Raw genomic sequence first — 12,882 nt, 5'->3', positions numbered from 1 at the left:
AGGTAAGTCACTTATAGTTTTCATATGTTGGTAAAACACAGGCACTGGGCTACTTTTCAACCAAAAATCATTTGTTTTCTAAGTAAGGCAATGGTGGCAGGGGAAGATTTATAGTGTCATAGTCAAATTGTAACACAGATTCCCTACCCACAAGGACTCACATGTTGCCTATATGCACCTATATTCAGTGGAGCTATGCCAGACACTATCAGGTCTGTTAAGTAGCTACCTGTGTGGATTCAGTCTCAAGGGAATTTGGAGCTGCCATCTCAATGGATGCTTAGGCTGCAATACTATACACATTTACTAGGGAGTAAAACCCACTGGACTCAATAGAACTTACTTTTGAGTACACATATATAGGATTGCATTATACATTACTGGACAGTTATCTATTTTAGAAGTCCAGTTACAAACAGCAGAGGCTGTCTCTACCATGCAACACTAAGCATCTCATTGTAAAGCACCGCCTTGGTGCTATTCAGGTGCTGTAGATTGTTATGTATGTACAGCACCTGAATAGCACCAAGGCGGTCCTTTGTGGCTGGATGGGTTTGAGTGGCTAAGGAGGATTTCATGATCTAGATTTCATCAACTAACGTACATCATACCCTGGGGTTATGACCCATAGAAAAATATCCTGTATCCTTTAAAAGCCGTCTGTGATGATAACATCATGAAAAGCCCAAAGGTAAATGGAAATAGTAATGTGACTTTTCTGTGTCAGAGCATGTTTCCTTCAAGTTTTTACTTCTCCTATTGACTTGAGAAGCAGTTCTTTTTTCAGACCACATGTCTCCTCCATTTGCAGACAATGTGCATTCCTGTTTATGGAAGGCACAACCTATTTCCTGATTTGGAAATAGGTTCACTAATCTCCAAATTCACAAATTTGACAAAATCTTCAACACACACACTGATCCCCCAAAGTGTGATCCCATATTGCTGGGAGGCCTGCAAATATTCCAATCATGTGGTTCTTTCCCACCCACCTGCTATACTTCTCTTTACCATTGGGAGGGGTTTAGGATCCAAGAGGGAACTGCCCATAGAAATGGTCCTACACACCAGTGTGTATACAGCAGTGTGGGACTGTGTGGCAAGGAAGCAGCTCCCACACCAATGGAGTATATGTGAAAGGAATTGGTCTTCTAAACAAGAAACACATTGGATAGGCCCATGTAGGATCTCTTTAAAATGGAGAAATTTTGAGAAAATAATTGAAGTTCCTTATTTTCTAACTAACCAACACAACAAAGAATTGAAACAATTGGGGTGGAGTGCTGGCTATGTAACTCAGTCCCTTATAAAATTTTGCAACACACAACAATAAGTGGGATCTGCAACAAAATGTTGGGGTATTGGGTGCTCCTGTTCAAGGTTCTGGCCTGTCAGTCATACCCTTCTGCAGAATACTTCATGCCACGAACACTTTCTAGTTTTATGTCCCCTCCTCCCTAAAAACATAGTTAGCATTGTTTCTACTGAGCATACACAGTCAACATTGGGCTGTTTTGGGGTTAATGCCCCATCCTTAGTTTTGTTGTTACTTTTTGCTGATATTGTTATCATTCCACAAACCTTGGATTTCCCCTCCAAAAGCTTGTTATGGTTACATATGAGGACTGATAAGAATTCTCCCAAGAATTGAGTTGCAGAGCTTTCCAAACTGTGTGTTGAAACATGTTAGTGTGTCGCACGAACGCTCCACACGCTCCTCCCAGGGCTAGAAAGGGATTAGTTTAACCTCCGGTTTGCTAGTAAAGCTGAATTACTGTGTCATGAAATGATGCATGTCACCAACATGAAAAGTTTGGAATCTCTGGGTTAGTGTGTCAGTGTGTGTAACTACTTACTGCATACCTAACATTTGCAGAGCTTAAGAGTGTTCGAAGAACTCTACAGGCATTGTCTCATTGTAATTCTGCAAGTTGTCAGCATTATTATCCCCAGAATTGTACATGAGAGGCCTGAGAGTCCACTTGCTCACTCCACATTGAACACAATGAAACATTTTGATGAGCTTGGTCCTAATAAGTGCTTAATCTAGTACTATTTTGGTGTTCTTTTTAAACGGATTTATACAAATATTTGCATTATTTAAATGGTATCACAACGTGTTCGGAGGAAGACGGAAAACTGGCATTTTAAACTTCTTACATTGTTTGTTTTTAATCTCATTTCCCATGTTGGTTACCTGCACTATCAGCACCTCCTTTTTAACATACTTATTTTAATAACATCTATAAAGGAAGCTATGAGTTGTATACACCGCCTAACTGGTTGCATTCCAAAATGTTAAATTCCCTTGGAAGCAGTTAATGATAAAACAGAGCAACTTCATAGTGACATGTTAGTTTATTAAGTTCAGGACTGAGATAAGGTTTATTTCAGGTCTATTAAAAAGTGTCAAAACAATCACATACACTTGCGAAATATTTTCATTCTTATTTATTTATTTATTTATTTATTCCTGTGGAGTGCTTTTAATCAACGTATTTTGTTTAAAATTTTAGGTCATTATATTGATTGCTATTGCCCTTTGTAATATTCTTCATGGCTTTATTATTTTAAATTAAATTTTTAATTAAAATACTGTGCACACATACCCTTTAAAAATTCTCTCATTAACCATTAAGCTATAAAAACTGCAAAATGCTTACTACTTTATTTGCAGCAAAAGATATTTTAACTATACATATTAAATCATAAATATTTTACATGCTTATCTACCCAACATGCCCCTTATGGCTGGTTAGATCTTGTGCAAAAGCATCAAAGCAAATGTCTCTTGAAAGCCATGTCCCTCTTTTCAAGGCAGATCATGTCCACCTTTATGGAGTTTCAAAATACAAAGAATATTTTATTTGTCTGCTCCAGTCTTTGGGAAAAGAAAAGGAGCCTTAATTGATAGGTCTCTTAACAGTGATTATGCAGCCTAATTTAAAGACACAAAAAATGAGCACATGCCCTACTGAATCACAGGCCAAAGGTCAATTGAGTCCATCATCTTGTTTCTAAGTAAATGCTCTAAGGTAGTCAACAAGGCATGAAGGGAACAGTCCTCCCCCATCGTTGGCCCCAGGAATTGGTGTTCAGTAGCATATGTACTATATCTGAAGAACATGCTGGTTTCATTTAGCTTATCACTTCCTCTAACAGCAATCTCACATGGTAATTGTCTATAGCAGCCAAACAGAGTCATGCAAAAACAAGGTATCAGCATGTATGGGGAATCCAATGAGGACTGAGCATGCCCAGGCAACAAGGAATGCAGAGTGCAGAGGAGGGAGGAAACTGGTGGGGGTGGGGTATAGAACAGAGAGAGGTTCCTTGTATCAAGTCAGAGTATTGGCTCAACTAGTTCAATGTTTCATGTATTTAAACAAATTCATACGCTCACCGAGGTGGCTTCATTGAGCTAAAAATGACCAAAAAGTAAAAGCCAGCCCAATTGCCAGTGTCAAGTAAAGACCTTCAAATACCTCACAGTGCAAATGAGAATTTCTTTTTTCAAAGATATTCCAAAGATGCGTTTGGGCTTCATTAATGGACTGAAAGGCAATCAGCCTATTTGTGAGATCTATGGGTCTGGACATCTCATCAGGGAGGAAGCTGCCATATTCACTGAGCCTATAGTACCTCAAAGCAGACCCATTGAAATGGATGGAGTAAGTTAATCGTGCCAATTCATTTCAAAGGGTTCACTCTGAGTAGAACTAAAAAAGGGCCGAGTTGCTTAGGCTAGCACAAGAGACTATAGCTTAAAACAGATTGAGCAGATCAAGAAACTGTACAATGAAATGAAAATGGTCTCTTCCATTTGTACCTGCAATTTGGAAGATCAAAATTTAGATTGCTGCATGGACTCCTTTTTTGACAGGTTTCAGGGTTAATTATTTTTCATAATGGTGTGGTCATAAATTGGCTCTGCTCCTTTTGAATAATCCACAATTTCTGTCCCTGTACCGGAATCTCTAGCAAAGTCACAGCCTCAGAAATGGGGCTAAAAAGTCCTGTAGGGCTAGGTGTCATCAGCAGCATGATGGGAACTATAAGACTTCCCAGAGGGGAAGCTCCCCAGAGGGGAGCCCCACTCCTGCCAGCCACCACCTATTTATCATTACTTCACATCTGATCTGAGAGACCTTCATATGCATTATGTCTCAAGCATCTGGGGATCATGCAAAGTACAATAAGCAGGGGGGGTGGCAAGAGAGAGGCAGTGCTTATCCCTTTCCTACATACCATTCCTACATACCACTACAAATCGTCATTCAGCCAGTGTGAAAAAGCAAGTGGATTTCCCCACGTCTAGGGTTCAAATTCCAACTGTAGCCAAGAAATACAACGTGTAAAAACAATGCCCTTTAGCCACAAAAAAATCCTGCCTGGACACTGCTTTTCTTTTAAGATACAAGAGCTCAATTACAAAGTTTACATGTTAACTATAGTTATCCCCTAAGTCACACTAAAAGTTTATAGAAATGTGGATGTTTGCATGCAAAAAGCTGTACATAACTATTGTTGTTTCTCTGTTTACAGTGATTATGCTCAGCTGATAAATTTATTTATTTCTAATTATGATGCTGATGTAGTATTAGTAATTATGATACAGAACCCTCTCCCTGAGTACTTACACATGCTTGGATTTGAATGCTTCAACAAACTCCTGTACACTATGAAGAGATGCAAGGTCTAAGGTTATTGCTTCTACTTTGGCTTTGTGCTAAAATGAGAGAACATGAAGGAAAAAAAACAACAACATCAACTTGTTTGTATCACAATATCATGTTACACCAAACAGCTTTACAGTTACACATTTAAATTCCCTTGTTCAACATTAGAACCCTGCAATGGACATAAATCAACCTGGAAAGCATAGAAAACAGTGCCAAATGCTATGTTCTCAATTTGTAGCACTTTTAAAGACAGACGGATTGTTCTCAGAAGTTGCTGATATTCTGAGGTTAGAGAACCAGGGCAAAACCTCCTGAAAAAAACTTGATTTGTGAAGCAGGGGTATATTGTATGATATGTACAGCTGACCTACCCTTACAATTTGGCAGATGTGTGCTAGATGACTAAAGGAGTCCTTCAGTCTCCTTAGTCCAATGAACCACAAAATAAATAGAACAAGTTGTTTTATTAATATTTATCATTTTGATTTTTTTTCAAGTAATTAACAAATTCACACTAGAAACCAAAATGCATGGACTACACTAATCACAGTATTTGTGCATAAGGTAACAGAACTTACAAGCAGCCTTAAATCAATCCTTATGAATGGTCTATACAGATACTCTAGAATGGTAAAAAGGAGATGATATAAAAATTGGGAGAAGATATGGGATTATCCATTGTAGTGTTCATGGTTGCATCTGCAGAGGCATCCCCAGTGCTTTTTTTCTAAAAAAAATGTTTAGGGGCAATCTCATTTTCCTACTCATATTGAAATACTGCCCCTCAATGAGGCTAAACTTGGATTTACAAAATGTTTACATTCTACATCAAAGAGTATATAATCTTGATTTCTTATTCTTCCAGTAAGTTTTGCCATTTCTGAGTACTCTGTCGCCATTCTTCTTTAGTTGGGACTTTTTCTTCTTTCCATCCTTGGGGAAAAATCACTTGAGTGACAGTGGTTGCATACATAAATAATTTTTTGTATTGTCTCAGTAACTCTTATTGCAAAGTGGGTAGAAGAAGCAAGTCTGGTTACTCTCCACTCTGGTATATTTCAAAAAAACATAGAATGCCTGCTCAGGGTTAGCTATCATCACCAGTCAGAAGCCGGTCTTGACTAAAATGAAAATACAAGACAAAATATTGACCACCAATGGGTTTCTTTTTTCTTGCCAACTTTCCTTTGCAACAAAGGTTATCTCCTCTCTGTCTCTCTGTCTCTCTCTCACTATAATGCTCTGTTCTCATCTCCAAGGGGAAAATAAAAGATAGTGCTACAAACACAAGGACAGCAAGGGGTCAAAAAACATCAAGTAGTTCAACAGACTAAACCACAAGCTGTTAGTTACTATGCTCTTGGGAACAGTGATTCAAGTCCACACACTATTACTCAGGTAATGCCTTTGCTCTTGGTGTCAGGTTGCAGGTTTCTGCTACTGGCTCCAAAAACAAAAAGGAAGCACCTGTAATATTAGAAATGTGAGGGGGAGGGTTCCAATGCCAACTATTCCTTCACAGGGAGAAATCTGCTGGAATAACTAAGCTGCACTTCGGGTAGAATAAAAATATTGAAATACAATTAATGGACAATTGCGATATACAGATGACAAATACAAGCTATGAATATGGGTTTCTAGTCAGTTCTGCCAGTGAACTGAAACATCCTGTAACAATACATTCACTGCCAGGATAAACAATGTCCCTTTATTTCCAACTGTTAAACTCATTTGTACTGTGCTTCTGCAGCTTTTTAGACTTATCAGGCCATAGGTTATCGAGGGCAGTAAGAATCAGTAGAGGTATTTCTTCAGCAGCTTAAGGAGCAGACTTTATAAGGTCACAAGTAATGATGATGGTGGTTGGGATCTTTCTGAGTGTTCCAGACAAATTATGCCATAGAAGTGCAAACCCTGAACACAGAGAAATTAGAAAGGGAGAAACACATAGAATAACTGCAGACCTATAGGTTGTAAAAAAGAAAGGAAAAAAAGTTAAATTATCATGTCTGGATTTTTAACCTGACCATTGTTAGCACGTGCTTCGTATTTACAAGCTTCTCTTCATACCTAGGAGGGCTAGGAAGTTTTTGTTACTGTTGTTTTAAATATTAACTTCATTTTGTCATGACCTTGAGTCAGATGCTTCTAGTTATTGTTATTTATCTCCTTTATTTAGAAGTTATGAATTACAATTACGTATCTTGAACATTCCATGAAAAATAAAGGGATATAAACCATATGCTTCATAATATCCAAATTTCTATCTGCCCCACCTCCAATATAAAACTTTGTGTGTGTGCTTTCTCCTAAGGAAAAACTGCAGTAGATAACACTCTTATTTAATTCAGAAAATGCTTCATGTTACATATAGCAAATCTATTAAAACCTCTTAGAACATAATTGACAATATTTTACACTCACACTTAGAAAAATGCTTATCAAGCCAGAAGTTTAACCAGAAAGTGAAAACACTCAGAAAGCTAGCATTTTCATGATATGTGATGTACTCACTTTACAGCTTAAAAACTGTTTAAAAATGAACACTGCATGGTACAGTAGTTTGGCAGTAAACATGATTGTGCATTTATGTCTCCACGCTGAAGAAGGAGCCTTTTTCCAATAGGGGATTTTTCATTCTAATGCAAGTGATGATTTACATTAAATATAGGTAAAGTGTGGTTACATTTTCCTGAAGGACTGCAAGGAAGTGAAGAGAACTACAATAAGTTGAAGCATAAAAGCTTTCTCTGTCATAATATTTATTATAATGGCATATAAAAGAGATGAAATAAATAATAGATGATAAAGAATCCTTCAGCAAATACCATTACTTGTGTCTGCTCTAGTTTTATACACAATTGAAGACTCTTAATAAATATGCTGTAGTCCCTATAACTTATAGAAGTGCTGCGGAGAGGGGAGAAATGTAAGATGTACTTTAAAAGGCACCAGAGTGGACATTAGCTAATTTACTGCATAATTATAGTCTCTATTGCTACACTAATACTGTATATATCTCTATCTATCTATCTATCATCTATCTATCTAAATCTATCTACCTATCTATCTGTAACTATCTATCTATCAATCAATCAATCAGCTATTATCTCCCACATACACACAAACACAGTGTTTTTCACCATAAACATATCCTTAAGTAGTATAGCACTCAAAACATTTCACCTTTTGAGTGTTGAGAAGAAGATAAAATGTACTCCAGTTTAATAAAGAAAATTTCAGTCACCTACACTTGGAAAACAGTTGCCTGAAAGAACAATACATATTTTTATACAGACAAACAAATTGTGAGGGATAAAATGTGTTTACAAATAAAAGATTGCAAAAGAGATTAAGAAATTATTAAGCATTTAAAAACCATAAAAATTGTCCATATGCTACAAAAATGTTCCAATCTCAATTGGTTCCCTTTTTAATAAAAACATTTCCAAATATGCTTGGATGGCCAAGTCCTTGGGTGGCAAACCTTGGAGGCTGTCTAATATTATAGTCATTCCTAAGCCATTTAAGGATTGGAATCCTGATTTCTTTGATGAACACAGATGTAGAACATTTTCAAAAATCTTTGAAGGTATGTTTTCACAACTGGCCACATTATATTCATAACCATCAAACAGGTTTCATTTGTCAACAGTTGACAGCCACACCTTCTTGGCAGCTTATAAATGTCACCCACTGGGTTCATACGCAACCCATGCCCACAGAATTCTTTTGCCTGATGCTGCCAAGTATTTTGATCATTTATATTGGACTTCTTAAACTTCAACACTTTCAAAATTTCATGTGAAAGTCCCTTTTATCTACCTTATACAAATCTCTATCACACCAGTTGAGCAAATGAAGAGGGTAACGGTTAAAGCTCTGACTTTATTCCCATTGGCCAGGGCACTAACACCTGTTGTCCACTTTTTCACTAGCTTTCTGCCCTGGCCAAAGAACCATTAATAACTAAATATAAACTCCCACCCAACACCAAATTTGCTCTGCTTTCTATATATATATATTACTCCAATTCTGACAAACCACCTTATAAACACTTAACTCGCTACACTTGATCTTAGCCAAAAGGCCAAGAAACACTTAACTGTATACCTAATTGTGGTGGCCAGATTACTGATTCTCAAGAACTGGAGAACTCTGATGGGAGATGCGATGATGAACTGTCTGTCCAAAATTGTACTCTGGCATTCATAGAAGAAATGGCTCCTGAACTTACAGCAAGAAGAAATGAGAATGCATCAGCCAAATTTTATTCTATTTGTTCAGGCTTTAGGCCCTTATAAAGGAACATGACTTTCACCCACCTGACATGCTTGGACATACTGTATGTGAATAAGTACTTTGAGGTGACATACACAGAGCTTGCTGGGTTAACCAAGAAAGGGCAGGGGCAAAGGAGGGATGATTTACTTTTACTTTTCTTTTTTGTCTTCTTTGTTTCTTTCTCTCTGCCCCCCCCCCCCGTGCACACACACACACACCCTATTTAAAAATGGAATAAAACATTGCAAAAGGGGCGGTGAAGCCAAAAAGAACTGTGCACAGAATACCTTCTCCCACGTCTACAGTATGTAAATCCATAAGAATCAAAGCTGAACTGACACTTGCCTAAAAGACTAGGAAGCACAGACAAATTAAATCCAGACCAGAGTATGCCATTAGAATAAAGCATGGCAGCTTTGATGCATTGGTTATGACAGTCAACAATGTCCAGCAATAGGTGGTAATGATGATCTTCATGCAAGATGGATGAAAACAAGGAAATGCTTTTATTTCAGTTTCAGGCTGTAAATATTACAGTCCCTAATGCATGCACTTGAGTATTTATGTTAGGCAGGCTTTATAAAGTCATGCATGTATTTTGAATGCTATGAGATTACCTTTCAGCCAGCTGAATGGGACAAATGAATCACATGGTGCAAAGCTTTAAGGCCAACTGAAGATATGTTGTCTGTTTTTAGAATAGGTTCCTTTAAAGCATTTGAGATAACTTACGGAGGACCATTAGAAGCCCTAGTAGATGGAATAATTTTACACTCGTTTTTCTTCTGTTTCTTTCTGCCTCAGCTATTTTCATAAAAGACATTTCACATTTTGCATCTAGGGCTTTAAAGTAGTGCATGTCTTTAAAACAACAGCTTCGTGGGCATTTTTGTTAGTTATGTTCCTAACATCTTTACTGGGACTTGACTGAGTGAGAAGGAAATTAGCCAATGTTTCAAAGACATGATTAACTGCACTTTAAAAGGAAAGAAGGGTGCCATTCCTTTGCCTAAAGAGCCTACCCATAAAACATAAGAACAGATGATCCATTTTATGTCTTGGACAAATACTTGTTTCTGAAGGCAGCAGGGATCTGGAGCAGCTATTTAGGTGGGCCTAGAGGCTTAAGCACACTCAACAGGATTTTCTGTTCCCTGCTCCTTTAACAGCCCCCACGCTCAAAATATGTTTGTCGTGTAGCATGGGTGGAGAGGTGCTTGAGAAATGTAAAATCTAAGCCTCCTTAGACATTATGTACTTTTTGGATAATGGCCTCCATGCCTATGGAGGCGTTTTCAGCATGTGGTAGAGGTGCATGTCCAAGACCACATTTCGAAGTGTGCAGGAGCTTTTTAGTAGTTTGCTACTGCATTTATATTATCAAACATAAGACAAACATGAAGCTGGATCTTATGCATGTTTCTTCAGCTTTAAGTACAATTGCACTACAGTTCAATAGGGACTTTAGGTGGAATCTGATGTCATAAATTCCAATGATTATAGATCACGAGTGATTCTAGATTTAAGGGAAGTGGCTTTTGGCAATCAACTGTTATGTATTCTGAAAATTCTATTCATTATTCATTCTTTCAGTGTGTAATTTGGTTCAGAGAATACACTTGGAAGGTGTGTAATTCACAAAACAAAAGCTAGCAACACCACAAAGAATAATAAGTTCCACAGTACAAGTGCAAACAGCAAACTAAGAGTTTCTGGGAGACAGCATTCTATTGTTCCAGGTTCAACACACTGTTCTTCAAGCATGGAATGCTTTCACAACAGTACAGCCATGAAGAATGTGCAGAAAAGAGAAACAGGTGAATTCATTATTCAAACAATTGTGTAGAATTATGTGTTGTGGAAGTGAGAGCTGGACCATAAAGAAGGCTGCTCGCCGAAGAATTGATGCTTTTGAATTATGGTGCTGGAGGAGACTCTTGAGAGTCCCATGGACTGCAAGAAGATCAAACCTATCCATTCTTAAGGAAATCAGCCCTGAGTGCTCACTGGAAGGACAGATTGTGAAGCTGAGGCTCCAATACTTTGGCCACCTCATGAGAAGAGAAGACTCCCTGGAAAAGATTCTGATGTTGGGAAAGATTGAGGGCACAAGAAGAAGGGGACGACAGAGGATGATATGGTTGGACACTGTTCTCGAAGCTACAAACATGAGTTTGACCAAACTGCGGGAGGCAGTGGAAGACAGGAGTGCCTGGCGAGCTCTGGTCCATGGGGTCACGAAGAGTCAGACGCGACTAAACGACTAAACAACAACAACAACAACAACAACAACAACTGAGACATTATAATCTGTCATGAACCATCCCAGATAAGGAAGACAAGTGTCTGATAGCTGACTCTTTATTGGTGAAACACAGCAGCTTCCATGGTGCTCCAGATACACACACTTATAGCCTCTAGGCAGCTGTCCAAAGGTCTGGGCCCTATGGAGCAGTTGCAGAAACAGCAGGGCATCTCCCCTCCTCCAGCTACAGACCATCCTCTGACAGATTGCATGCCTGCAACCTGAGACTTCTGGACGGAATTCATCACTGCTCTTCACTTTTCAATCCCCTCCTGGTTCTAGGAGACAGTGGTGTGGAAGAAGGTGGGGAAATTACTGACTCATCCCTGGCCTGAACTGTCCCTTCTTCTGTCACATCCTGTGTGCCTTCTTTCACCTCAGACTGCCTTGACTCTCCCTCCTTCCCTGGCTCCTGCCATAAATCACTGGTCCCCTCTCTTGGGTCATTCTCTGCCCCCCTGTCCCCACAACACACTCTTTGGAGCCCTGCCAGCCCCTGACATCAGCAAAGGATATGTCCCAGATTTCCCTCCTATACTAGTAAGAAAATCAGCAGTGCTTATTTATGTTTTATTTCCAATCATAACTGGACCCTTCCATGGGTTGTTCATCTATTCCCCTGTTTAATGACATCTTGGAATCTTATTATGTTGCATCATGCATTGAAGGGGGCATTTAATCCTTCTTTTGTTGTTTGCAGTTTTGATATCTAGATATTTTATGGTTTGTTTGTTTGTTTTAAGAAACGATGTTGACTTTTTACGTTTGAACTGAAAACAGTTTGAACTGAAAAGCTACTTATAAATCTTGCAAATATAAGAATAGTAATCTTCTTGCACCACAACATGGTACACTGCCAACCTCAAATCTTCTTGATTGAAATTTGGAGTTGGATGGTGGGGGACATGGCTTTTATGCAATACAGCATGAGCTTGTAGTGAGGTATTGTCAGGATAATATGCCAGCCCAGCTGAAAGGCTGCCAAGATTTCTTCCCAATGCTCCAAGTAAAATCTGAATTATTTTAATTGTGCTTTTATCTGTTGTCCTGTTTGTTTCTAAATTAAATTCAAAAAACAATATTGTTGGCCGCTCTAAACCTCTGAGGATTGGGGTGGTTCAAAATCACAACAAATTACATAACAAGTTGAATGTTTATGCACATAAGAATGCACATATGCAAAAGAGGGGGAAGCCATAGTTGCAGTTAGAACAACCCAAGAGGCTTTTACAGACTGGAAGACAGTGAGTATCACTTGTACAGATGGCAAGTATGGATCGGGAAGTCTAATGGCCAAAGGGCAGAAATGTTTAACCACATAAAAAAAGACTATCTTTTTCTCCTGGGGTTCACAATCATAAGCAATGCTGTGGCCTGAAAGTGCAGGCATGCAGTGTGCTGTGCATTAATCCTTCAAACTCTAACAGATGCTGGCAGGGATTTAAACTGGAATGTATTTACAAAGTGACAAATTATGTTCTATATTATACACAGAGAGAGAAAGAGCACCCACAAATAGGCTGATAAATGTCAACTGCAGTCATGACAAGTGGTTTATTTTTATTATACAGTAACTACAATTTTCTTTTCTTTCTTTATTTTTTTCTTTTC

The 12,882-nt window shown here is 38.4% G+C and overlaps 1 protein-coding gene across 1 annotated transcript in view; it reads right to left on the bottom strand.

Moving 5' to 3' along the window:
* Positions 1–12,882, bottom strand: part of WWOX (WW domain containing oxidoreductase) — a 538,444-nt gene that overhangs the window by 413,983 nt on the left and 111,579 nt on the right. Inside the window, exon 6 of the mRNA XM_083629828.1 lies at positions 4,641–4,729. Coding sequence (XP_083485954.1) covers positions 4,641–4,729 — 89 coding nt within the window. The remainder of the gene's footprint in view (positions 1–4,640; positions 4,730–12,882) is intronic.

The sequence above is a fragment of the Podarcis filfolensis genome, assembly GCF_964270895.1.
Source record: "Podarcis filfolensis genome assembly, chromosome: 8".
Lineage (NCBI taxonomy): Eukaryota > Metazoa > Chordata > Lepidosauria > Squamata > Lacertidae > Podarcis > Podarcis filfolensis.
This window is presented reverse-complemented; position numbering and strand designations above follow the sequence as displayed.